At 41.0% G+C, this 27,402-nt stretch overlaps 2 protein-coding genes and 1 long non-coding RNA gene across 6 annotated transcripts; 1 reads left to right on the forward strand and 2 right to left on the reverse strand.

Moving 5' to 3' along the window:
- Nucleotides 1-196: 196 nt before the first annotated feature.
- Nucleotides 197-6,761, reverse strand: LOC136677977 (uncharacterized). The gene is made up of 3 exons (XR_010796449.1): nucleotides 6,119-6,761; nucleotides 564-702; nucleotides 197-306 (listed from the first exon to the last, which is right to left on the reverse strand). It is a non-coding gene; the product is annotated as an uncharacterized lncRNA (long non-coding RNA).
- On the forward strand, nucleotides 1,925-7,497 carry LOC136677975 (dual specificity protein phosphatase 14-like). Of its 2 annotated transcripts, none has more exons than XM_066655709.1 (3): nucleotides 1,925-2,067; nucleotides 3,300-3,867; nucleotides 6,787-7,497. In XM_066655709.1, the coding sequence occupies exon 2, from the start codon at nucleotides 3,353-3,355 to the stop codon at nucleotides 3,860-3,862; it is 510 nt and encodes a 169-aa protein (XP_066511806.1). In that variant the 5' UTR covers nucleotides 1,925-2,067; nucleotides 3,300-3,352; the 3' UTR covers nucleotides 3,863-3,867; nucleotides 6,787-7,497. The 2 variants fall into 2 exon arrangements, with proteins under 2 accessions (XP_066511806.1, XP_066511805.1); XM_066655708.1 differs by having other exon boundaries at nucleotides 1,929-2,067; nucleotides 3,342-3,867; nucleotides 6,787-7,496.
- A 237-nt stretch (nucleotides 7,498-7,734) lies between these two features.
- LOC136678972 (enhancer of polycomb homolog 1-like) lies at nucleotides 7,735-27,301 on the reverse strand. Of its 3 annotated transcripts, none has more exons than XM_066657192.1 (14): nucleotides 20,409-20,833; nucleotides 17,250-17,409; nucleotides 16,853-16,998; nucleotides 16,009-16,215; nucleotides 15,765-15,913; nucleotides 14,489-14,633; nucleotides 13,634-13,792; nucleotides 13,447-13,536; nucleotides 13,198-13,337; nucleotides 12,299-12,684; nucleotides 12,081-12,187; nucleotides 11,739-11,880; nucleotides 11,003-11,324; nucleotides 7,735-9,889 (listed from the first exon to the last, which is right to left on the reverse strand). In XM_066657192.1, the coding sequence occupies exons 1-14, from the start codon at nucleotides 20,559-20,561 to the stop codon at nucleotides 9,817-9,819; spliced, it is 2,379 nt and encodes a 792-aa protein (XP_066513289.1). In that variant the 5' UTR covers nucleotides 20,562-20,833; the 3' UTR covers nucleotides 7,735-9,816. The 3 variants fall into 3 exon arrangements, with proteins under 3 accessions (XP_066513289.1, XP_066513290.1, XP_066513291.1); XM_066657193.1 differs by lacking the exon at nucleotides 20,409-20,833 and adding an exon at nucleotides 26,983-27,301 and having other exon boundaries at nucleotides 7,736-9,889; XM_066657194.1 differs by lacking the exon at nucleotides 20,409-20,833 and adding an exon at nucleotides 17,587-17,951 and having other exon boundaries at nucleotides 7,736-9,889.
- Between the last annotated feature and the right edge of the window lie 101 nt (nucleotides 27,302-27,402).

A 27,402-nucleotide genomic window follows, 5' to 3' on the forward strand; every position in this document is an offset into this window, starting at 1 on the left:
CCAGAGGAGTGACCAATAGAGAAAAGCACTGGATCATTCCAAGAGAAAAAGGGCACAAATGGACAGTTCTTACTGAAGGAATGGACAGGGGAGGGATGACTAGAATGATGCTACCTTTTACTGGAGGGACTGCATGATGTACATGTACGTGTGATTAAATAATTATGATCAAATAAGAGTCAGCTTTTTTAATTTATTCTTTTAATCGGATCTCTTTTTGATCTGAGAACATATGACATGTTACTAATTAAGATTTCCACATATTTTTGGTGGGTTTGGTCCAACACGTTTATTTCTGTAGTTGAGCTGTAGGAAGTAATTTACAGAGAATTACAAAGTGCAGTGCAGACTTATTACATGTCCAAACGTTTTAAGTCACTTGTAGCTATTAAATTAACTTTTAAAAGCTCAAATTTGATGAATTAAAACCTTTATTGCTTATGTCTAAGGGGGGAAAAATCTCTCTTATTCAAAGGGACAAATATATCGCTACAACTTCACCTTCATTCATTATTTAAAATTAATTTCTCTTTTTAAGAGAAAAATGTAAGCGATCCACCTACCAATATGTGTTTTGGGACCGTGGGAGCATCCAGAGGAGACCTATGCGGACACTGGGAGAACACACCACACTCCTTAGTCACCCGGAGGAAACCCACGCAGACACAGGGAGAACACACCACATTCCTCACAGATAGTCACCTGGAGGAAACCCACGCAGACACAGAGAGAACACACCACACTCCTCACAGTCACCCAGAGGAAACCTACGCGGACACGGAGAGAACACACCACACTCCTCACAGACATTCACCCGGAGGAAACCCACGCAGATACAGGGAGAACACACCACAGTCTCCCGGAGCAGGACTCGAACCCACAACCTCCAGGACCCTGAACCTGTTTGACTGAGACACTGCTGTGCCACTGTAAAGCCCTGGCCTGGTCCGGATGAAGTGAAATTTCAGTGTTTTGAAGTGCCAGCTCAGATCCCCCCCCCCTCCAAGGTGTGTTCTGCCTTGTGCCCAGTGATTCCGGGTAGGCTCCGGACCCACCGACACCCTTAAGTTGATAAGCACTACTATTTCCACTTAACTGAGGCATAGACTGAAATTCTTGGCATGAAGCTGATGGGATTATGACTAAAGAAACGCCAAGTGTGCGACTTGAGCATTTAAGAGAGTTTAGAACACTGCACTTTCAAAGCAGAATTGCTTTGCCATGGAGTAAAAAAAAAAAAACAGCACCTGAACATGTTAAGAAAGTTAAATAATTATTTGATTTTTACAGGAAGCGGTCAAGAAATCAAAACTGTCTCCAGCATCAGGAAGTGTGTTTATATGATCCTTTCTGTGAGGGTTATAACAGATATCTTGTTACCAACACTGCTGTAAATAATATAAACTCTAAACGTCTCTAGTAAGTTACATTCATACTTAGTAACTCCAGCTGAGCACCACAGACCATTTCTTATAGTCATTAAACACTGGTATGTTTCTGGGAGCCATAATCAGTAGTTTATGAGAACATCAGGCTAATCCTGTGAATTTAGCTAATGCTAATTTTCTGTCAGATTTCCTCACGGGGTTTAAGCAAAATTATTGTTATAGATTTTTATAAATAGTTATTAATTCTTCCTTCTTTTTAGCTGTAGCTGGGCAGCAACACCTGGATATATATTTGTGTGTGTATCTGTGAAAGTGTAGATTAAGAATTGGAATGAGTCTTTATTGACCACGTACACTCCCACATACAAGGACAAATTTACATAATTATTTGTTGTAGTTATTTTTAGGGGGTTGGGATTTTAAACGCCATTCTTTGAGGGAAATAAAACAAGTGCGGCGCACTACAGCCTCGTGGACTTCAACAAGGCTGTGAGTGTGAGTATTGGGACAGGGCCTGTGTATTTGTAGTACTCACTTATGACCACTAGGGGGCTCCAGCAAACGTGCAAGCAACAACTTGTGTTTATAACCGAGCGGCCAACAGACTACAGCTCCTGTCTCTAAACCAAACACAGCTGTTAGAAAGAGTGTTGGAGATTTCCTCTCCTAATCAACACAGGTATGTAGTCAAGATTTTGTACCAAATTAATCAGTGTTTAAATATTCTACACTGGGGATGGGAGTGTTTTTTTTAGTGCTGCCTGGATTTAAGCTGGGATTTATGTGGGCACAGTTCAGCTTAAAGGAGCACCCAGAAATACTAGCAAACGATTTATTAAGGTGGTTACTTGCTCCGCTAAAAATGTTTTCTCTGTCTAAGGTGCACCTCACATTAGATCAAGAATCAAACTGCTTTGTTGTCTCTAAATCAGCAGCTCCCACAGATGAAGGTGGCCATGTTTCAAACTAGGTTTAGTACTGAGTCTCTAATACAGCCAGGCCACTAGGTGTCAATATAATGACTGTTTCGTAATGTGAAGAAGAATCATTGGTGGAAATAATCAATCTTTTAGCTGTGTTTTATTTATTCATTCATTTATTGTCTGTAACCGTTATCCAGTTCAGGGCGGAGGTGTGTCCGGAGCCTACCCGCAATCACTGGACGCAAGCCAGGAGCACACCCTGGAGGGGGCGCTAGTTCTTCACAGGGCGACACACACTCACACATTCACTCAGTTCATTGCTTAATTTCCTAGCTGTGTCTATTTGTGTGATCTTTTTTATGTGAGTTTTAATTGGATATGGATCATTGTTCATGTTAATCTTTGTCCTATTCTCCACTATTTCCATTTATCTTCAAAACAGGAAACATTTACTAACATTTTAATGAAAGTGTAAACGATTTTGGAACATTTCTGTTGGCCCTTAATTAAATCTTTACACAATGTGAAGCGCAGCTGCTGTGATCAAATGATGTATTTAAATGAAAATGGACATAAAATGGGGATAAATGTTATTCATTGGACGACAATATAGCTGTTGCATACTTTGGCCTCTTTATGACCTTCAAACGTCTTGTGTCTTCGTTTACTACAAAACCTACCAGGTCGTCCTGTCATACAGGTGCACATTTTAGTTTATAAATAACCATTAGTTGTCCTTTTACACCAAATGCTGAAAACTTCTTAACTCCTGCTTATCAAATACTTTTTAATGAAATGAAGGGTATTAATAGGGAGTTGCCTTGCGCCCAGTGATTCCGGCACGGCTCCGGACCCACCGCCACCCTGAACTGGATAAGGGTTACAGACAAATGAATGAGGAGTTAGTTCCCCTTTAGGTTATTTATGATAAAAATAAAAAATGACATCATACTAATATAAAATGACATCGTTCTGCCCTCGTTCACAGTGCCTCAGAGCTCTGCCTGATTCCTTGTTGGATATGTTTCAGGAGCATGATCCATGGCTATCTCCCAGATCACAGGCTCTCTGTACCTGAGCGGAGTGGAGGCTGTGAACCCAGCAGCTCTGACCCACAGGAAGGTCACTCTTCTGGTTCTGGCTGCTGAGGAGCTGCCGTTGAAGCCTGTGAGCGTGGAGCTTTTGCATGTTCCCATCCGCGACGAGCCTCATGCCCCACTCTCTCAGCACTTTGAGAGCGTGTCTGAGAGGATCCAGCAGAACCACAGTGGCAGCTCTCTGGTGTGCTGCTCCGCAGGGAGGAGCAGGTCTCCCGCACTCGTCATGGCCTTTCTCATGAAGCATGAAGGCCTCTCTCGGGAGCAGGTGCACCGGCGGGTCCTGGAGGCCCGTCCATTCATCCGGCCCAACGCCGGCTTCTGGAGGCAGCTGAAGGAGTACGAAAGGCAGCTAATGCACTGCAATAGCATCAGGATGGTGACCACATCACAGGGAGTGCTGCCAGAGGCCATAGGGCAAACACACGACCGTCCGTACTGCCTGAATATTTAAGACAGGTACCTGACCTTGCCTTGGAACATCGTCTGTCCCTTTTTTCTTTTTAATGGTTTCATTGTTTTGTCTGTTTTACTGGTTGGTCCCAGAAGTTTAACAGTTAACTACTCAGTCAATATTTTAAGCAAAAGTATGTGGCACTCAGTCCCAGCACTGTGCACTCAGTTCTTTATGATTTCATTAAAATTGTATTAATTCCATTTAAAGTAATGCGCTTTCTACTTCTAGAGTGAAAGACGTTGTTAGGCGGCTTTTACTCTTCACTGAAACAGTGAGGACGACTTCAGAGCAGACGCACGCTCCTAAAAATAAATGTGCTACAAATGGTTCTTGGAGCAATGTCACAGAAGAACCACTTTTGGTTCCATAAAGAACCATTGTTGTTGATGTGTTTTAATTGGTAAAGTACCTTACGACTGAGTTAAGGATTTTTAAACCTTTAAAAGGTTCTACACTTTAAACCAAAAGTGGTTCTTCTAAGTCATCGCTCAAAGAACTTTGGTAGCACCTTTATTTTTAAGAGTGTATGGATCTGAGGTGGTGGTGGGGGCATGTTTCTGAATTGAATTCATTCTTATTACAGATAGAGACTAAGCTTTTTCTAAGCACACACTTCTCAGAAATCCAGGTTTTCTTAGAAAGGTTTTGTTAGAAATTGGTCTAAATTTATCACGACCCACCCTTAATATGTTTATGAGCCAAGTTCCCCAAGGAGTGTGTGAAATGATGTCAGTAATGTTGTTATAGTAATTACGGATGTCAACGACACGTCTCATTGATGCCCTTCAGACGCCTCTATGGAAGCGAATCTGTCTCATCAGACTTTTATAAACACTGAAATCTGAATTGTGCTGCTTTTGAATTTAAGTCTTCAGATTTCCACCTCGGAATATTTTGCTTCGAAATTATTCATCTCAATATAATTGCTCTTGAACTGAACTCGTGAATTTTCAAGAACACGTTTTCACTGTTATTATTCAAGGGTTAATAAAATCAGATAAAAAAAATCAATAACAATATATTTCGAAGTTGCTCAAATTCGGTAGACGACATTCAGAGTCCAAAATACGAGTTACAAACAATTCAGAGTCACATCCGGGTCACCAAGGATGAGCAATCGATTCATGAGGATTTTCTCTTCCACCTTAAATGCTGCAGTAGTTCCACTCTGTCGCCGCTAGATGACGACATACGAACACAACTTCCACACCGTGGAAAAACTACACGTTTAGCTTCCTTCCGCGGATATTATCTCGTTATTTTCAGTGTCTCAAAAATCTGAAAGTCTCACTTAAGACACAATGTCCTGAAGATGAAGATATTTTACTGTGGAGATGTTGTGTAATGGCCCTGTGAACAGAGCATGTGATTTGACAGAATGTGGAAACATGAACTGTGGAGTAAATGTCCTAGGGCATTTTTATTTTTTAATTGTCAGATAATTAAGAATCTAAAACTGATATTACAGAAGGTGTAGTACAAATATAATATCCCAAAGTGCAGAGTTTAATTCATAAATTTCGGTGTTATTGTGTATATTCACAATGGCTGGTTATTTCTAATATTATTATAAATATTTGTGAGATATCATTCAGGACATCAATAGTCTGTTATATTGTGTCTTAAGTGAGACTTTCAGATTTTTGAGACACTTTGAAAATAACGAGATAATATCCGCGGAAGGAAGCTAAACGTGTAGTTTTTCCACGGTGTGGAAGTTGTGTTCTTATGTCGCCATCTAGCGGCGACAGAGTGGAACTACTGCAGCATTTAAGGTGAAAGAGAAAATCCTCATGAATCGATTGCTCATCCTTGGTGTCCCGGATGTGACTCTGAATTGTTTGTAACTCGTATTTTGGTCTCTGAACGTCGTCTGCCGTATTTGAGCAACTTCGAAATATATTGTTTGAATTTTTTTGAGCTTGAACCCAGCTAGCAAAATTATATCGGCCCACACTCGGGCCGAATCACGCACGCGGGAACAAAAACACTCGGCCCATTGTCTCGGCCGTGATGTACGATTAGCGATGGTCATGTCATTTCAATGTTTTCTGTCAGAGGAAAAAAAAAAAGAGCTAGCTAAACCGGTTAGCTATAAAGTTTGTCATTTGAAAAAAAAACGGTTCAATATTAGGTATGTAACGTATAGAAGTTTATAAAATAACATGCGTAACATTAACGATGTTAACTACATTTGGGCGATACCACAATACTTATGTATCCGAAAATATAAGGTTAAATTGAAATACTTACGGGATGAAGCTGTTCCCTGAGGCCGGTGAGAGCTGCTCGCGCCGCGGTCACAGAAAAGAGCGCGAATCTTCATCTTCTTCTTCCTCTGTGTTTTTACAGCGGTTCGCTTCTGCCACCTTCCGTTTTCTCATTCAGAGTTCATTCATTTTAAAGCTGTCGTCTTCAAAACCTACCTATAACTGTATGGCATTTAACAAGTTAATATAATGATTATTTTATTTAACATTTATTACATCGTTTTCCAGACAGTTACCAGTATTTTCTTTTATTTTTAGATGTGGGCCACATACGATTAATACGCCGTGTTTAATAAAATGCTCTGATCAGTGTAGTGTGCTAACTGCTAATGGCAATCGCCTCCCCAGCCGGAACTGGGCCAGATGCAGCGTGCCGCACTCACGCCGAGCCTGAGCCGGAATCGGCCCAGATCTACCGTGCTAGCTGGGAATTTTTATCTGAATTTATTAACCCTTGAATAGTGACAGTGAAAACGTGTTCTTGAAAACTCACGAGTTCTGTTCAAGAGCAATTACATTCAGATGAACAATTTCAGATTCAGTTTTCACAATTCACAATTTAGTTCTAATTCAAAGGGTGATATTTCAGAGTCTGATGAGACAGATTTGCTTCCATGCGCCTCCCTTTTTATTTATTTTTTTTTTTTCCAGATCTACAGCTTGGTGATTTCGCCAAACAGCGGTTTGGATCTGATCCACCTCATCGTGAAGTTCCTGCCATGCCAAAGCATTAATCTTCTTGAAGGCCGCAGTGGTTCCTTCGCCCAGGAACAATCCTCTAACCCATGTTCGCTCCGGGGTTACTGTCTCATACCTGCTAGGGGTGCTAGGAATTACAGACCTTTTAGACATTGATTATGACCTGTGTATACCACCAGAGCTGGGGTGTAGTCATGTCATGCCACAGGTAAACACACCCATTCTGTCACAAAAACTGGAACAGAGACAGCGAAGACAAGCTGTGATCATTTAATAAATGATGGATGAGTCTCAGTTCATCCTTGAAATGCAAAGCCCTTACTTTCTATGTTGTTTTATTTGTTTACGTTGAGAGAAGATTTAATTCGTTAGTTCATTGTCTAACCCTTATATAGTTCAGGGCGGCGGTGGGTCCGGAGTCTACCCGGAATCATTGGGTGCAAAGCGGAAACACACCCTGGAGGGGGTGCCAGTCCTTCACAGGGCGACGCATTCACACCTACGGACACTTTTTGAGTCGCCAATCCACATCATTTGCTTAAACCCTTTTTCCAAGAGCGCTGGAGGACCTTCTTTTTAAGTATTGTGTGTAAATCCAGTCCTGTTTACACTAAACAGTTCAGATAGAACTCAGCTGCTCCATAAACCGGTTCCAATAAAGGAACCAACCCAGAGTGTAACAGACATTGACTTATTCAGGGAAGAGGTGTGTCTCGCTGCCAGTGTGTGTCTCAACATATTTTTCATGTTTTGAGTTTTCCATCCTGCTCCTCTACACCCTTCTCTGGTTTACCCTTATGTTTTTCTTTTATAGATTTCCTCATCTTGTTTATACATTCAGCAAACATTGGAAACACCTGACTGAGAGCATCCAACACATTTAGCCTCAGTCCGTGGACAGTCTTTCACAATCTTGTCGTTTCAATTAACCACCTCTGGTTGGGGCCAAGCTTTCTTTCAATCCGCCAACAGCTCGTTCAAGTCTCTAAACATTTTAGACTCCAATTATTTAGGAAAGTGTCCATGATGTTTATTTTAGAAAGGCAGATAAAGCAAGTACATGTTTCCTTTAACTGAGTGCAGCAGCAAATTAAAGGAACACTAGGTAAGATTTGGCTTTTTTGCTCTGGGCTCAGCAGTGCAGAAACTGCACCATGTAACTTTCGGAGGAGGGTAGGAAACCACCCAACTTCTCTCCTCTGCCTCATTCTGTTCAAAACAGTGCTGTAATAATGAATTAAAATAGGGGTATTGTGAGTGGTTTCCTACCCTCCTCCAAAAGTTACATATTGCAGTTTCTGCAGTTCTGAGCCCAGCGTAGCCACACCAGAGGCTCTATTCTCTCTATTACAGCTCAGTGAAGCATCACAATAATTTTGAAGCTGTAATCGTATGGTAAAATATTACATAGAGTTCCTTTAAATAAGTTTGTGGTTTGAGTTGATTTAACCTGGTTGTAAAAGACACAAAAACAGAGATGAGTTTGTGCTGGTCAAACACTTAATGCCCTGGCTTTATTGAACATTTTTCTTCATACGTGGTCAATTACTTTTTTTTTTTTTGTTTGTTGTTTTTTTTTGTTTTGTTTTTTTTGTTTCCAGAGAATTCAATCTTCCATGTGGGACCGGGGGAGGGAGGGAGACATCAAAAATAATTAATATAGACAACAAAAAAAAAAAAAAAAAAAAAAGGAAGGAGGGGAAAAACAAAAATAAACCTCAAGGATTAAGTATGCCTTGGAATGGGCATTCAAATCATGGTACATACAAAAGAACGACTCAGAGTGGCCTTGTGAAGTACCATCCTCTTCATGGAAGAGAGCTCACGCTGTTCCCAAAGGAAGGCACCACAACGTCTGGTGGCTCTGGAGAATTTTTACGGAGAACAATAATAATAATTAAAAAAAATCCTTTTTGTTCTTTTTTTTTTCCTCTCTCTTTCTCTCTCATACAAAGTGGAATGATGATGAGATTTCACTGCAGTCCTCTCCCTTTTTACCTTGGTTACCAGCGCAAAAAAAAAAAAAAAAGTGGGTTGAGAAAGTGGCCTAAAGCCTCACCTCAACACAGGAGCCGTACAATCAAGTCTTTTAAAAAGGGAGGAAAGAAAAAGAAAAATTCATTCCAACAATTCCTTTCCACATTCCAAAATTGGTCTCAAAAAAAAAAAATCTGCAGGAGAGCAATAATAAAAAATAAAAGCAGCATTGATTATAAAAATGAAGAAAATAATAGTGCTTCAAGAGGGAGGAGAGCAGCTGTATGTGGGAGGCTTCAGACACGTGTCTCAATCTTTGAGAATGGCAAGAGACCGATGACTATGGAGTTGATTGTGGTACGTAACAAGGGAAAAGAACGAGTGAGCAAAAAAAACCCTGCATCTTTTCACAAGAAACTTTCACATAAAACGGTTACACAGACACCCACACCCACACGCACGGAAACCCAAGAGGTTACAGTGTATTTAAAAAAAAAAAAAGAAAAACAAACAAAAAAAAAAAAAATTCCTGTAAACACCTCACAATAAATAGATAAAACAGCAGGTTTTTACACCATGCATGTGATGTCTCTCACACAGAAACCAACTCCACACACACATACACACACCCCACCTTTCACACTAACAAAGTCGCAGTTAGTTTTTTTTTCTAATTTTTTCCCCCAAGTGCAAAACATCACAACTGAACAATTTCTGTATTCAAGTAATGTTATATACAAAGGGCCATATTACAAATATGTAGAGTACTGTACACAGAATAAATGCCTTATTTCATAATTTACAGACGTTGATATTTTTTTTTAAACAGTAACAAAGAAAAAAAAAAAAAACGACAAGCATTGCAGTAAAGTCCCAACGGTTGCCATGGAAACACAGCGTCACTACGATGCACAGCACCTAAAGTAGATGCCCCAAATCTCGGGGTGATGGGAGGAGGAAAGGGTGGGGAGTGGGTGGTGGGGGGTGTTGTGGAGCAGGTGGGGGCTACGTAACCTCCATGGCTACTGTGTTTTCAGTTATACTGTTCAGCGTTGGCTTCTCTTGATCGTGGTTTTCCCTACAGGAGCGAAACACAGAATTAAACAGAGCTTTGATTCATGACTTTAATTCTGAAGTTACATTCAGATCCTGGAAAGCTGAGACTCTCTTCCCCTGGAGGTCAGTGCCCAGTGTTTTCCCCCAGGCAGTGTGGTTAAACACTCAGTTCTAGGTCTGGGTTCTTATTAACCATAACCTACTATGTCTTACCCTTCAGGCCTGTGATCATTATTTATTAGTACATTGAGGTCACATGACTTCACACGGCTGATAACAGCAGCCTTCCTTATGACTATTTAGTGTGGGCAGCTCCTCAGAGTCCCATACTCTTCCCTGTTCACCGTGTAATGTCTAGAAACCAACCTCCAGAGTTTAATTCCCTATAACAGGAATAGTGGAGTGTGTCACAGGACGCAGGTCTGAACTAAATAAGGTTCAATCCTGATCTGTGACTAAATTATCAAAAGTTAATAATTGTCAGTGAGCACTCGAGGAACTGGAATGAAGTATAACAAGAAAAACCTAAACTAATGGTGCTTTTCCAATTGCACGGCATCAACACCACCTGCTTTTTCCTGGTCACTTTTCCACAAGCTTCAAAAATCACAACAACGGCAGCTGTAGGCACCGTTTACTCATTGTGTATTCACTTTTTTCCCCCTGGGGCCTGAACACCACTCCACACCCCAGTCTTCTAAGTTTTCCTTGACGTACAACACTGGATCTCGCCGAAGTTTTTCCATCAGCCACCAAGGAGCGTCTGAATCCATCTCTTCAAAACACCACAGCATTGTTTTACAAAGCTGCAGTTCTGATTTTAAAATTAATTTATTAAAAACCTGACCTCTGCTGTAACTTAAAGGTTTTACAAGTGGCAAGTTTGAGCTGGAGGTCTGCATTTCAGTCTCTGGCCTAGCGCTTACACGTCACATAGTACCTGCTTGACTTGCTTCATAACAGACGCAAGCAAGGTTTTAAAAATATAATAATAAATTTGCACCCAGTTCCAGGGAATAGATTTTCCTAATGGAAAAGCAAAAGAGCCGAGCCCATGCAGTGGAAAAGCATCATTAGTGGAAAGAGTGAGAATTTTAACGGAACACCGTTTTTGTCCACACACACAAACACACACCTGGTCCCCATGTCGAGGGTTGTTGACCCTGTTGTGACTTTCGGGATCTGTCGGTTTGCGTTGGCGGCGAGTTTGAGGGCAGAGGCTGGGACGGTGAGCTGCCGTTGGAGATGCCTCACACTCAGCGTTGCCCCCGGCGATGGCACACCCACTCTCACCCCAGCCAATAGTGCCTGCGCAGGGGCTGGGCTGGCGGCGCCAACGTGATTGGCTGAGGAGGTTCCATTGTTGGGGTTGGAGGTAGGGGTATCACACTGGTGGTTAGAAGAGGGGGCGGGGCTTGCGGAGGTTGTGCTCGTGAGGTGCAAGCCCTTATAGACTCCTGCACAGAAAAACACAACAATTGTCGAAAGCTGCAAGGAAAACGGTAAAGCACAGAGGACTTCCAGATGGTGCCAGAACTAGAGATCCAAAAGTTCATATAGCTAAATTCATGCTAAAAACCCTTTTTCACATGGTACTTTATTACAACAGACTCCAGACACATCAACAGTGACATTTCATTACATGTACAAGACAAACAACGCCCTGTGAATGAGTGCACTCCTTCCTGGAACTCCAAATACATGGCAAATCAACTAAATGTTGAGCTTTTCCTATTGCTTCAGTAACGCTGGGTCTATAAACCTAGTGTAAAACACCGTCTTGATAGAGACGATATATGATAGAGACAACATATTTAACCACAACTCTGTGAGACCAATATAAAACACAAAATAGGGTTATTGCCCCTCACCTGAGGCAGATACAACTCCATTGACTCCAACTCCCAGAAGTCCTTCTTCTTTGCTCTTCACTGCTATCAGCTGATCTGAAGTCACTAGTGCAGACGCGGCAAACTGCGCACTTGCAGAATCCAAAATCGTAGAAGACAAACTCTGGAATAAAAATAATATGCCTTTTACAGAGTGACAGTTCAAAATGAATCACCTAAATTTAAGGAAGTTATATTAGTGTGTAGGTGTAGGACTGTAGTAATTACTATAAGAGTTTTAAAATTAAAATTATGATTCTATTCCTAGAGAGAGATTGGGGAAAAAAAAGATATGAGTACTGCTCACAGATAAGGAAAACTCACGTGTGTGTTGGCATTAGCTCTCTGCTGTTGCTGTGCCTGCTCCAGCTGGTCTTTCTGCATCAGTGCCAGCTGTTCTTGATGCTTCTGGTACTGCTCAGTTGTGAACACTACAGCACAAACAGAGAGAAACAATATCATAGACACAAACATTCAGGGAGTGTCTGTTGGACCGCTACTCAACCCAGAAATGTAGATAATTATAATTAGCATGCACTCACAAGACACGGGAGGAGGTGCTGGAGTTCTGTTGGTAGCTCGACTTCGTATTAGTGGGTTGATCGGCTGTGTGAGGTGGCCACGGCCTGTTCTCCGCACAAACCCAGGCTGAGGGTTGTCAGGGTCATTGGACAGCGTTGGTCGGGGTCTGAAATGCCTCCAGCGGCTGGCTTTGATATTCCGAAGGATCTGCGAGAGATCTGGAGACGTTGAGGAAGGTGAAGAGGAAGGAGCCAAGACGGAGGAAGAGGAGGTACTGACAAACGCGTGTGAGGTATCTGTAGTAAAAGGCTGATGTGTGGGGGAGGTGGCAGGGGACGCAGTAGAATCCAGGTCCAGCCCATGATACACAGCGCCCCAGTCTGAGTGAGCTCGGTCTAGCAAAACCCTGAACACACAGATACACATTGGAGAGACAGAAAGCGTCAATGATTTGCTCAGCATATCACTGTAAAAAGATCTGAAATGGGTAAATAATGCCAAGTTCTTTACAGCAGACACCTGTAACTTTTCCAAAAAGATACACTCAGAACACACACCAACAGCTCATTAGTGTAGGGTGTAAACACTGTAAATTAAGTGCAAAGATAAATAAGACAATACGCCAAATTAAGAAGTAGCTTAAACCTATGTAAGTCAGTAAGATAAATAGAAACACAAACACTTCAGTATTAAATTGCCAAGAGCTACTGAGTGCGCACTGGCTAGAGCCTAACACATGGAGTATGGGCGTAGGATTTATGCAACATACTTCACTGTAAACGGTCATCTGCATTTTAATTGACTACTAATTCAGCAAACAACTGTGACGACTACTCAGTGAGCTTTATTCGCTACACGGAAATCAGCAAAGAAAAGTATTAAAGCCTAAATACTGAGCAAGAAGGAGTTAGAGCCTCACCTGCCCCCTCTCCCAACTCGTCGCCGTGCTAACCCCATACAGCGTCGTGGTATTGTAAGTGTGGTGAGACTGTATCTGTAGCGAACATCTCCCTCAGCAGGGTCTGACCAAGGCCAGAAACCTGTTTGTCCCTCGCGCACCTGAGGTAGAAAAAAAGGGTTGAAGTGAGGAAAAGAAAAATGACTTCTCAGGGTCATATACCAAACAAAAAGCACGACAAAGAACAATGGGTAAATGTGTGTGACTCACAGCATGATAGTGGCAGCCAGATCGTCTCCTAAACGCAAACACACCGTCAGGATCGTTCTCCTCCTCTGCCTCTGACGAGCCGGAAAGCAGCTGAACAATTAGAAAACAGAGCACAAGGTGGTGAGCACAAAATCCAGAAACGGCAAACAGACAAGGGCTGCAGGACACGTTTAGTCCGAGACAGTACCTGTGAATAGGGCTCTTCATCTGAACTGGGGAAGTCGTACTGATTGAGGTCTTTAGTGTTGAAGGCTGCAGGGCTGGAATGGTGAGAACCAGCCAGCGGCAACGGCTTCGGTTTCTTCTCATACTTTCTCTTCTGACGCACCACTTCTGGCTTATCCACCTAAAGAGACGCGCACATGGAAAGATACATTTCGACATGTGATGAGCTGAACTTAACCCAAGAGCCTGGGCTTAATTCAACATGAAGCCAAATTATGAGAAATAGAAAACAGAGCAGAGAAACATGGAACACTTTCCCGACACCCCCTCACATTCCTTGTCGTATTCTGTATGTATTTAAAGTATTAAAATCCCACTGTAGCAAACATCACAACAACCATTTTGTAACTTGTATCTCAACATTTTGTTCTTAAAAATGGGACCAGAGTGTGTCGTATGTGACACAGGGCGGGTGACTAAAGCACTATGAATTGTTAAAAAAAGTTGGAACATCTTTCTCTGGTCTCTATGTCCTCACAAATCACACCGTCATTCTGTAAAAGCGGTTACAGGTTCACACACGGTCATGTGACTGCATCCAGGACGTTTAGTAAATGTCACTTAGTGACGTCATGATTTAAAGTGAAGTAAAAAGCTGTGTGGGGAACTTTCCAGATCTTATAAATGGTTTGCGGTCCATGTCATCACAGGCTCTTTTGGGTTAAAACAGAGCAGAACAGCCTTATTCTGTCAAGTGACCCACAGTAAACGATAGGTGGTGGTTTAGGAATAACTACTGGAACCGATTAGTCACCTGCCACATGGGCAAATGAAATGCGGCCTTTACAGACTGAGAATTGAGTACAAACATATGTACCTTGTTCTTGTAGTCACGGTCATGCTCTGTGTGTCTGTACTGGTTGCTGTTGGTGATGGGAATCAAGGGGATCACTGGCTTCTCCAGTGCTCTCTGAGCCAAAACCTCCGCCATTACTTCACCACCAAAATCAGCTATGCCATTCCTGAAAAACACAAAACAGATACGTCAAAAGATACTGCAATAAAACGTGGCCAACATACACAAAGAACACCTAGCTCTTTTCCACCAGGTATGGAATGGGTTCCGTTCCTTTTCGGCACCTAATTATGAGCTGATCTATGCAATTCCCAGCTGGAAACCAAAGTATTGCAGGTTTTTTTCAGCACAATCATTAATGAAATAGGTGGGTGTGTCAAGCTAAAGAAGCCCAAGAGAAGTGCACAGAGTTACAGTGACCTATTATCCGCTTTCTAACTTTACAAGAAAAGTAAACCATAAAAATAAATAAATAATAATTGTCTGCTTCTGGGGCCTTGAACAGCATGCCTCAAGGTGCGTTCACTATGAGTTGAACATTCAAAATTTATATCACAATACAATTCTTAAATTTGGCCAATTCCGATATCGATATGAAGAATAATAATAATAATAAAAAAAAAGACACAGAAAAACAGCCAAGAACCGAAAGAAACATGAAGTCACCATCAAACAACCACCTCTTTGCTTTGTCAATATTTATATTTTTAACTAACTTTAAAACTAAGTGCTGAACTGACAACAGCGTCCTCTAATGACCGTCAGTGACAGATGCTGTAAATAATGTACACTGAAACTTTAAAATCATAAATTGTTATTGAATAACTTCATATAGATAATGAATAATTGTCCAGCCCTATTTTAACCAACTGAAAACACTGACATGGCTAAAACAGACAGCAGCTCTATGAATGTAGTCATGACTAAAAATGAGACTACCACCAAATTAATCCAAATTAGAACATTATAATAGCGAGACTACAAGACACCTAAAGCACACAGTAGCTTAAGTATAGCTCAAAAATATCTGCTGAAACATCATATTAAAGTGGTACAATCGGTTTCTTAACCATGGAAACCAATAAAGATCCACTGTGACTGAGCAAGCAGCTTCACAAAACGTGAAAGCGATATCTAAAGACCAAAATTTTATATTCTAAAAAACCCAGGCATGATTTATTCCACATAAAACTATATAATTGTTTATCTTCTCTGTGCATATATGAGAGACCAATGAGTGCATGTGCAAAGAAGATATGGCTCATCTGTGCGTGCAATCCCATGTCAGAGCTCTCACCTCTTCTCCACTATTTCCAATGTGAGATGCAGCAGTTCTCTCTTGCTCTTCTCGCGTCGTTTGATCATCTCCAGGATGGTAACAGCTCTGCTCAAGTCTCTCCTTAACTTCAACATCTTCTCATATGAAACTTCATCATTCTTGCGATTCTAGTGGAGAGAATGAAGATAATAGTTATGTATAAAGCCTAAATACGCAGCATATTAACCAAATCCTCCGTGGGCCTTCCCGTGTTTGACCATACCTTTCTGGTCTGCATTTTCTCGGTTCTGCGCCTGAAGGCCACATAGGGGTCGTTTGTGCTAGAGCCGTCTCGCTTCTCTTGTTTGACGGTGGGAATGAGAGAGCCACTCTGACACAACTTCCTTTTCTTGCTCCAATACTCAAACACCTCCCTGATCAACTCATCATCCTCCTTCAACAACAGTTTTGCCTCCTGGAGGGTCACCAACTGAGAAAGGGAGGAGGGTAAAGGCCAGAGGTTAGTTATAAATAAACACAAACGCTTAAGTGCTTTTTAAAATGTAGGAGGAGCAGGTAGAACCATTTGTTAGAGAGACTCCTTACATAAAATTGCAATGCGTTTATGGAACGGACATCAATAAAACAAACATATTAATCATCAAAACAGCACTGAAACATTTAAAGAAGAAACTGTCTGTTGCTCTGAAAATATCATTCACTTATGATATCATCCTTTATGTTCAGTGTCATCTTCACTAAAGGCAAAACACGTCCAAAACACAGCATTTGTCTTTTGTGCAATTTGCTCGAGTTGCTGGTTTGGCCTCTGTATTTACATTCTCCTCAGCATTGCTTGCATGAGGCAGAATCACAACTACATTCACAGCAGTAAGCTTTTAAAGTGACAGTACACGAAATAATGAATTAAAATAAATAAATAAATGTAAACAGTGACCTATACACTCAAGATTACGTAGATTGAAAATCATACAGAACTTCTAATTAACTTCATTAGTTGCCAACCTCTGATACAGACGACACTTATCCTTTCCCAACATTACAAATTTTGCAGCAAACAATTTGTATAAATTATTGCAAACTTTACACACAGTCTCCCACTCTACCTGCTGCCCGCTGCCTTTTTCCAAACGGTCGATCATCTCCTCAAATTGCAGAGCCCCAACCTCCATTTTCTTCCTCAGCTTGGTCACAAAAGCCTCGTCATCTGAGTCCAGGTCATAGTCTGGCTGTTCCGTGTCCAAGCTGAAGGCTGCAGAGCCATGCACAAGAGAATCAGTGAAGGTCTTCTATTCATGCTTTACTACTTTATCAAACATTGCAGAGTAAGGCTTTACAAGATAAAGCCCAACAATAAATCACCGCTTTACTGAAAGATAACGACATCAAATCAGGAAAACTATCTAAAACAAAAACGTCAGAGTAGGTACAGTCACTTCAATTCCTCAATGGCAGAATGCAAGTATTGAAAGTAGTGATGCAGATGCACAAAACAAAACTCACGCTGTATGTGAATAAGCTGTTTGGGCATCTTGAAGTCCCCTGGGTAGAGAGAGTCATAGTAGGTGATGTTGCTCTCGGCCTCAGGCACGGGAATCACCATATTATCCCTCTTCTCTCCATACACCTGCTGTGCCGATATCGCCCGCTGCAGATGATGCTCCTAAACACAAACAATGACATGTATAAGGGTTAGAAATATCAGACAGAAATAAACAGAGAACAAGCAGGCAAGTCCCTGATTGAGTTCTGGCCTGATAAACCCATGCTCTGGAAGTCTGCAGGTTCGCCCTGCACTAACACACACAACACTTATCTTAAAGTGTGCTAATCTGTTTACCAGTAAGTTGGGTGTTGTAGTGGTGGAATGGACCGCAGATTAATCGCCAAAGTTTGACCATAACATAACACCAAGCAATACAGTTTTACTGGCATTGCAATTTTTACAGTAATTATTCCCTTCATTTTTACGCAGTCTGTGAAACGGTACACTGCTGAGTCTCCCGTCAACATTGCGTGTAGATAAAACATTACAGTTTGTAAATACTAGGCCATGGGAGCCAGACGGCAACATCACACACATCCATGCATCTGAAGCAACATCTCTCTGGTGTCAGTGGAGAGTCAAGTTCTACTCTGTCAAGCGTGGGACAGTCTCAAATGGACATGGGCTGAGTTTAAAATCGAGAAATTTTCAAGCAAGTCAGAACGAACATAAACAAACTGAGAATGAGAGGACAGTGCCTGCTTTCCTTGATGTCAATATAAATGTGAGTAATACAGACAGACATCACCAGTACGTCGAAGCAGGAACAACACTTTCTAATTAGGGGTTCGAACATGAAGTACCTGAAACCCTATTGTGTCTGATGCAAAATCTGAGTTGTGTGTTCTGCTACAAGCACACAAAAGTCCTGTAGAATTCAATTCATCAAGTGAGACTGATAGTAACAACAGTCTACTGAACTGCCTTGAGTTTCAAGAGAAGAATACAACATGAAAATACCAAAATTATATAATCAGACAAAGTCTTAAATACTTCAAACCAATTTAATTTATTACTCTGTACTCAAGAAAAGCAGAGCATTTGGGCATACTGGGCTTTAACATGGGAGTTCATTCCTTTATTAATTTCCCTATAGGAATGAATGTTAATGGCTCAGTAAATGTAATATTGGTAGAAGCAGTCCCAACTTCCTCATGTTTTAAAATATTATTGTAGTGGCAGTAGCAGATACACACAGGTAAATGTCAGATACATTAATCAGCCAACAATTCATTTGGACTTGGTAGGTACACAGCTTAAATATTTTTCTAAAACTTAGTTTACATTTTATGAACCCCCTCACCCACCCTTTATCTGTACAGAAACTCAACACACTCCATATAACATCAACCTAATGTTGCTAATGACACAAATATATTGATAAATTCTTAGATCAGCATCAGTACCATTCTATTAAATCTCGAGGAGGGCCTCATCACTACTAACATCATTCATGTGTGGCGGGATAGTAGACACACCCACACAGATGAGGCAGAAGTGCAGTCAAATATAGTAGACATCTCACACACATTTCAATCCTCAAGTTATTCCCTCAGAACAACCTACAGTTGGGATGGAAATATCTCCTGTGTTTTTCAAAATAGTACAAATGGACTCCAGACTGCATGACAATAGTTTAAATGGCTGGAGCTATAAACAATCTGTCACTAGACCATGAAAAGGAACGGGTGATTTGACCACAACACAGAACACACTAACGTTATCTCTATCAAAGCAGTAGCTGGGAAAGTGAAGCACTTTAACAGAGAGGTCAGGTCCAGAACAACCACTCATTCTGGGCATCAAGTCTTCCAGCCGCTTCCATCTGGCTGAAGACTCAAGGCCAGAAAAAGATTTCTTTTTTCCCCCCGATTGAGCTGTGGCACTCATTAAACTCAGTAGACAATACGTACTCCAAAACAATCCCGCTTGGTGCACTCTTGCAGTGGTCAAATTGTGTGTACAATAAGGCATCTTTGCACAACTCTAAGGCTTTCATTAGACCCAGTCACATATACAATACTCTTGCTTCACGCACCTTCTCACTGGCATTTATGTTCAGTTTTCATCCATTCATTTCATTTTAAAAGCATCACTCAGATTATTTGTAATCTGTCCTTAGTCTAAAGTTATCCTCTCGTGACTAACGTGTGTAAACAGTCTGTGTACTTTCCTGATCTGGTTTATTTTGGTAGTCAACGTAGTAAATAGTAGATGTGTGCGCCCAACAAGACACGTCCTTAAATCTAATACACTATGCCAAATAAAGTGACTCTTGTTCAATCATGTGGTGGAAATACAGCGGTTTAAAAGATCCACAACTAAAGCTGTGATAAACCATAGAGATAAACGTATAGGGCTAGCAATTAATGATGAGATGACCAAAAATTAACGTTAAAAGCCACCAACGCTAGCGAAAAATTTAAAAAGGGCGCTGTTTCCCCCGCTTGAGTCTCAATTAAAATATAAATAAAGTCCAAGTTAAATGACTTCCAAAGACGGGGCTTGATTCCCAACTGCTAGCGAGCGCCGCTGTTTACAGTCGCGGACCGGGTCTCTGACTCGGTTTGTTGTTTATCAGCGGCTCAATGACACTGGCCTAAACACTTCATAAGATACCAAGTGGATCAGCTAGAGAAAAATGAGAGCTCTGGCCATCTTTCCTGCCCCTCTTTTGCAGATAAACGACTCGGTGCCCAAGTCCCGGGCTGTAACCGAGGCCAGGGGGCTATAAGCGTTTGTATATAAATATATAACGGCGAATCTTCTCTGGGTCCCTCTGCCTCTCGTTCTCCGCCACTGCAGCCGAGCGCAGCAAGAAGAAAGATAACAAAATGGCGGTGAGGCTAGTGGTCACGTGACTCCTTTGTATTCCGTAAATCGTCTCCTGCTTTAAATATTATACAGAGACAGCGGTCCTTCAGTGATATGAGAACGTTAGTCTCTTACGCTTGGACACAATCTGTCCAGTGTCGCCTGTAACGTGAAATAAACGCGAAAAATCTCCGCGGACCTGCGGAGAGCAATGGCGGCCATTTTGTGCGCAGACAAATGAGGGGCGCAGATCGAAATTGTGAAAAATGGTGAATGCATGTTTCCCAAGCAACAAAACGTACCGATTCCTCCTCTTTCTCCATGCCCGTCGGCATCTGTGGCACTGCCCGGTTAATGGAGGCATATTCGTGCAGGTCGGGAAGGTCCTCACAGCGGAAGACGGGGAGAGGCTTGGAAGCGTCCAGCGCCCGCGCCCGAAACGACAATTTACTCATTTTTATAACTCAAGATGCAGCATAAATCTATCCGATCTCCTAATATTCACCACGGATCCGGTTAAAGTTGTCATGGATGGTTTTATTTCGTGATCCCGCAGCGTTTTGGTTTCGATTGGCTATAGGTTTGATATGGCGGGGCGAGCCGCGCCGGGAAGGCCCGGGTCTCGGTCTCTCTCTCTCGGTCTACTTTTCCCAGCAGCTCCGCTCCCTTTCCCTGGCTCAATACGCCATGGCCAACATGGCGGACATTAAAAACTCTTTAAGACTGGGTTCGCTCTTCGCGGCCCAACCCCCTGATCACAGAACAGCCATTCCCACACGGTTTACTGCGCATGCGCACTGAGGTTCCGAGCCCTCCCTCTCCGCTCACAGCGCGCTTTCTGCGATTCAAAACAAACTCTGTCCTGGAGTGAGGGCTCGGTCCGGAGAGCGCTGTGTACACCGTGTTCCTCTTTTACATAGCAGCGCATCCTGCTGAGAAAGACCAGTGCAGCCATTAGGTTTGTTTACTAATAGAAACTGGAATAAGGATGACTGTTACGGGCCACTACTTTCCCGTAGAAGACCTTTACAACCCATTGGAAATCCATTAAATCAGTCAAGCATCACAATTAACATTTAGTATCACTGAATTGAGATATTAAAGCCATTAAGAAAACAAATACAAAACCATTACAGGGAAACTTTACAGGGTTTTCCTAACTTTTCAGCAAAGCAGTTAAGAATTCACCAGTAAACAAACTTAAACCCATAATATTTACCAGATCCAGTTCCACAAATCACAATTTAACCCTGTGTCCGAAATGGCTCCCTAATTCACTATATAGTTCACTGTTATAGGGCACTGAATAATTTCAGACACTGCCTCATGTGGGTTTTTAACAAAACAAAGCAGTGGATTATGGGTAATCTGATATCTGTTAGCATACTCTTTGCAGTACACTGAAAATTAGACGGAACAGAAAACTGGGTTTTATTCAATTTCACCCGCTCTTTCTTTTTAATATCAGTACTAATTTCTCTATGATTGTCATGTTTGTTTTGCAGCATTTAATAACATCTTTGTGCACTCACAAACAAGGTTCTGAATTGGAGAGACTCTGATGAAGACGAGATCTGAAGTGCGTGCTCCCTACGCAAAACAAAATCAAAACAACTCTTCTATCTCATGGTTTTAGATTAAACCCAGTAAGTTTAGTGGGTTAGTAAGAGTTCCAGAAACACGCATGTTCTAATGAAATCAATTTTTAAATATAACATATCCCTTTTAATAAGATCAATGTAGAATGCAAGTATAAAATAGGTATATATTAGACACAGGACACATTCCCGGTTCACTACCATTTCACACCGAATGACATTCCATAATACATTCTAAATTACACAGAAAGTTTGTAAATATTCATGAAATTACATTTTTGTATAGTACTAATTTAAAGGATGCCCCAATCCATTTTTATGAGCCAGAATATTAAAAGTACAGCTGTATTTTTAAGTAGATATATATTTAAAAATGTTGGCACTTTTGCAAAATTTACACATTTTGTTTGTTTTTTGAGAGTAAAGAATTAATAAAACATCTGCATTGAACAATCTTCCATAAAATATTACTGCAAAAGTTAATGTACAATCAAAAAAAAAGTTGGTATGTTCAGTAAAATGTAAATAAAAACAAAATGTAATAATTTGCATATCTTATAGACCCATATTTGAGCACATCAGATAATAAAAGTAAGAGATTTTACCATTTCATGAAAAAAACAGCAACTCATTTTTAGAGCTTGATGGTAGCAACCCATCTTAATGTTGGGACGTTTTAGTCCGTGGAATAGGACATAAAAAGATTAAGGTTTCCAAATGTACTTCATAATTCCCAGATCTGAGTATCGTGAAAATCTAATGGTAGCACTTGTGAGCTGTGAGCTAGACATCCTACAAATACTTCTGCAAGAGAAGCAACGAGCAGTGAAAACTCTCATATGTACATCTTTAAGACTGTTACCCGACCACCAGAAGTGTCTGAAGGCTTTGATATAAACCAAATGGTGTTCAAACCTTTCAATGTGCTACATTTTATGTTTCAGATTATTTAAATATAAAACATCTCAGAATAGTGGTTTAACAAAGTCAAACATCAAAACTAAAATCTAGAAATCACTGACGTTATCAGTTCCTTCAATTCAATGATCTGTAGAAGCCTCTTTTTCAGCAGTTTTCATATTGTCACACTGTTAAAGAAAACTTTTCTCAATTGTTAATTTTTCAATGTTCCTGTACTAGGCCCACGTGCCTCAACTGTGTTCATTGTGAAGTACGTGAAGTCCCCGGACTACGTACTTCATCAGAAGAAATTTTGAAGCATGCAACCCCAGTCCTATTTGATTCCACTGGAGCTGCGGCACTTAGAAAGAAAAATGGCAGAAAGGGAGCTGGTTTTACAAGTGTGTATATATATATATATATATATATATATATATATATATATATATATATGAATGAATAGACAACATTAAGTAATTTTATGAGTAACTCTGCAGAAAAAAACCAATCCTTTTTGTTTGATGTTTAAAGTATTATTAACATAACTTGCAAATGTTTAAAGCTGTTAGAAATGAAGGCTAGCAATACATACATTTCTCCTGAGGTAAAGAATCAATAAATTCTTCATAGTGTGTCTTCTCGGAGCTACACACCGTCTCAGTGTTTCCCATGGGGGAAAAGAGCCCCGGAAAGGTTAGCAAAAATAACAAACAATAAAACAATAGGGTTGGTAGAAAGGGCTTTTTGCGACTAGTGGGACTTTTGCTGTTGGTGGTGTGATGTCATAGGTCAAAGGATATTGGTAAGGTTGCATGGATGTTGCACACTTGCGTACTGCTTTAACGGTCGGGCTATGGGCACCGAATCCAATTCAGTACGTACTGTTCAAGCACCCGATTTCGGACGCAGCCCATGTTTCACAGTAGGGGTAGCATTAGCCAGGTGAGGTGCAAAGTTCATTCGTAGTCTCTTCAGACAAAATAAATAAATAAATAAATATTTAACATATTGCCAGAGTCATTTACATCTCATTTAACAAACTCCAGATGGGCTGTTACATGCTTTTTTTACTCAACAGTGGCTTCCATCACACTTTTCAAAACTTCAGAAAAGTTGACAACTTTCATGTCAAAACAACAAAGCTACCGTTTGAAAGCCATGGAGCAGAGGTTCAGCACCATTTGAGGCATTAAGGTTTTATGCTTGTTATCAATTAGAAACATTATGCAATGAAATTACATGAAACTAAGATAATACAATGAATATCATAGTTTTTGAAAGGAGAAAATACTTTTTTTGCTGCTTGTGTCACCATCTTGCCACTAATTCATAGCCCCAGGCATTCATAGCCCTTTGTTTGAAGTGTGCACCTGAAAAACCACAGTTTCCAAGTGGTATACAGCCCTCCCCCTCTTTCCCAATAAGAATTGAGATGCTCCTAAGCAAAACGGCGTGGTAGGGTTAAGACGTGAAATATGATTCACCTTTTGAAAAGCTCATGCACAATAATGCTTCTAATATCACCCCGTTCATATGGGCAAAATTTATATCATGATATATTTCTACATTTCAGTTTATATATTTCGGATATCGATATAAACTAAACAAAAGCCACAGAAAAAGTGCCCAGAAAAAACACGAATCATGACATCACAGTCAAACAAACCTCCTGGCTTAGTCCATGTTAATATTTTTAAACCAACTTTAAAATTGAGGGCAGTGAACTGAGAGGTAGGTGCCCTGTAATGACCGTCAGTCAGTGACACACACTGTAAATAATGTATATTGAAATACTGAAAATGTTCATTGTTATTGAAATATTTTATATTGTGATATATACTGATAATGAGTTTTTGTCCAGCCCTAACTGTAAGCCCAAATTTAACTTTGTTAAGGGACTAAATTTAAACTTGCAGCTGCTGTGTGTAGAAAGTGTTTGGCGGAATTCTCACTTCATCATAAAGTCTTGGCTATTATTAAAACTCTGCTTTCATGTACGTCACTGAAACTAAAAACACACAAGCTCTCACTAACGCATGCTTTTCTTTCAATTACATATTGCATATGAAGCACATGTCTACTGTTCTTATTCGTGAACCCATCAAGGACAATATTAATTAAAACTATACTCATTTCTTTTAATAAAATACGATTTTATTAATTATTTATTATTAATACGATTTGCGTTCACCGCCTAATTTTAAATTAAATCCAAACTGGAAAAAGTTTGGTTAGCTATTAATTATAAACACCCAGACAGTTTAATCAGCTGTGTACAAATGGTTTCAAACCTTTCACATCATCTGCAATGTACAGTAAACTCCAGAATTACAAACACAGACAATGTAAAAGCATCAGTGTCAGAAGTGGATAGTCTCTAACTGTTAAAAATCACCTCTGCTCCATGCCCACGTCTCAAGCATAGTTTGTCCCCTCCAGGGTCCTCTGAAAACTCCAATTAAGATATGCCAAGTACCGTCTATTGCTAAAGCACCTGCACAGATCATAAAACTAACTGTGAAATAAAAAAATAAATACCCAGTCAGTTTTATGTCAAAATCAGTAAACGTGAGATAAAATGAGGATTTCTGATTATATCCTGCATCTGACAGAGGGAGGGCACTAAGGGTTTGTTCCCGCCTCCTCATCTGAGTATCTCAAATAGCAGCAAAGAACCCAAATGTGTGGGTGGAAAGGGGTGGGGGGGTACTGATTAAATATACTGAAAAGACTTGGAAAAGTCACCAAACATGGGATAAAAATGAGCCACTCTAACTTCAATTCTTTAAAATTATAGTGTCTTCCACGACCCGTTTTTATGAGAGAGCAAACAAAACGAGAGCTTTTGCGCCTCACTTCTCGTTGCATCATGGTTGGCAGTGAGGTGAGCTGTATTTGGCGCAATATCATTTAAAGGAGCAGGTGCTGAAGCTGGCCATTCTGAAAAGCACTGTTTAGACAGGGCGAGAACGCTGCTGCCGTGCTTGTTTGGCTAATCCAAGTCACAGACTTCTTCCTTAAGACCCCAGGAAACTTAACTCGTGGAAAGGGTTACGTAGCCAGTCTACAAAGTCTCGAATATTGCATTTTCATTCTTTGAATTCCTGATTGTGCCCTGTATCATTTGATTCAAACCCGAACCGAGAAAAACCCTTGCTCATGCTATTTCACTTATGACATGGAATCCTGGTATAATTGTGTATTGTAATGCTGAGTGGAATATCAGCAGAAGAAAAAGATGATGAATCAGACCTGAAAGATATCCAGCAGAAAACATCTAAAATCTACCCACTGCAGCTGGGTATTTCTTGTAAATTGTAGAGTATCAATGGCCTGACAGACTGTGTGTGTGTGTTGTGGTCTTATACATTTAGCACATAGCATGATTTGTGTAGATTTAGGCCAAAGGGGGTCGTGAACTGTCAATCAAAACTGTACCGAACTCGACAGCGCCACTAACCCACACCCTACGCAAACAATAGCGCATCTCCAGCCTCAGCTCCGCGGAGACAGAGGTCAGGTCGGTTCAGCGAGAGAATATGGATATTTTTAAAAAGCCTTAGTTAAATTAAGGCCGTTTAAACCCGAATTACAGGTTCTATTAATTACAACATCTGCAAATCTCAGGTCAAATGACCGTTAAACCAGCCCTACTTTCCGCCGGGCGTGGGCACGCAACGTTAAAAGACGTTAACCTCACTAGCACTATGCCTTTAAGTTCAAATAACGCACACGAAGGTCACGTACGCAGAAAACTTAGAGCCCGTTTTGAATAACTCGCCTTGAGAATCTTTAAAGAGGAGAAAGTGGCTCATTTAAACGGAATAACTACCATTTACACGGAGGGGGAAAAGATGGTTTCTTAAAATTTGCACAAGCTGCAACGTAACATGACTGCAGTAAAAGCTCCAAGCCCCAACGTCCTGCTCAGAAACGACCAGTAGGTTAAACAAGAGATGAAACGCTCCCCTCAGCTCGTTACACAGCCGCTCACTACCAAGCTGTAGTTAGTTCCTTATTCGATTTTTTTTCTCCGGACACTCAGCAGCGGAGACTGTCGAGTAAGGAGCCGGAGAATAAGCCGCCAACTTCGGCTTCGACTGAGTAGAGAAGTGCACACGGCACGCTAGGCTGGAAGTTCACCATTTTAAATTTAAACGCTGGTATAATCCATTTTAACGATTAAAACATTCATTCCGACTATCTAAAATTAATATTCGAATACAATTCTGCATCAGACGTCTGTACAAATGATTAATAGTGATATCCTCAAGCAACTAAGTTGAAAAGCGCTAGCTAGCGGCAAGTCGTTAGCAATTCCTTAAAACTGTTTAAATTAATAGACACCCAAAACTCCCCAAAAACAGGTTTATATTACCGTCCTCTTCGGATAAGCGAGTATTCCGCTCGAACATGTTCGGTTATATCCAGCATTTCTGTCTGCAGGCGGTTATCCGTTTGGAAACTGTAGCTGTCTGGCTGTGCTGGCGTTAGTTAGAGCCCGACGCTGAGCCGCAGAGCGGAGGAGAGACATTTTACTCTCGGAGCCGTCCACGTCTTCACCAACGGAACCGACACAGCCAGGAGATATCACCCAGAAACCAACACACGCCTCGCCCATGACGATTACTGAGAGCAGACCAGAAAACCTCCACTATTCAGAATTTAACAGGCAAACCAACTACCGAAAAAAATAGCCAAGGCTCCTTTGAGCTTACAACTTTGCAATGGAAGCTTGAAGCTTTGTGATTGGACGAGCGATAGATTTCCATTAACTCCGCCCCTTTAGAACTGTCGG

This window comes from Hoplias malabaricus, chromosome Y (assembly GCF_029633855.1).
Source record: "Hoplias malabaricus isolate fHopMal1 chromosome Y, fHopMal1.hap1, whole genome shotgun sequence".
Classification (NCBI taxonomy): domain Eukaryota; kingdom Metazoa; phylum Chordata; class Actinopteri; order Characiformes; family Erythrinidae; genus Hoplias; species Hoplias malabaricus.

Bases quoted from the DNA above. Each gene is read 5' to 3' on its own strand.
- LOC136677975 (XM_066655709.1), top strand. From the start codon at position 3,353: ATGGCTATCTCCCAGATCACAGGCTCTCTGTACCTGAGCGGAGTGGAG.
- LOC136678972 (XM_066657192.1), bottom strand. From the start codon at position 20,561: ATGAGTAAATTGTCGTTTCGGGCGCGGGCGCTGGACGCTTCCAAGCCT. The intron at 13,537-13,633 runs GTACTGTCTCGG...CTAATTGTTCAG, and splicing joins ATGAAGAGCCCTATTCACAG to CTGCTTTCCGGCTCGTCAGA. The intron at 12,685-13,197 runs GTGAGGCTCTAA...CTGTGTGTTCAG, and splicing joins CGAGTTGGGAGAGGGGGCAG to GGTTTTGCTAGACCGAGCTC.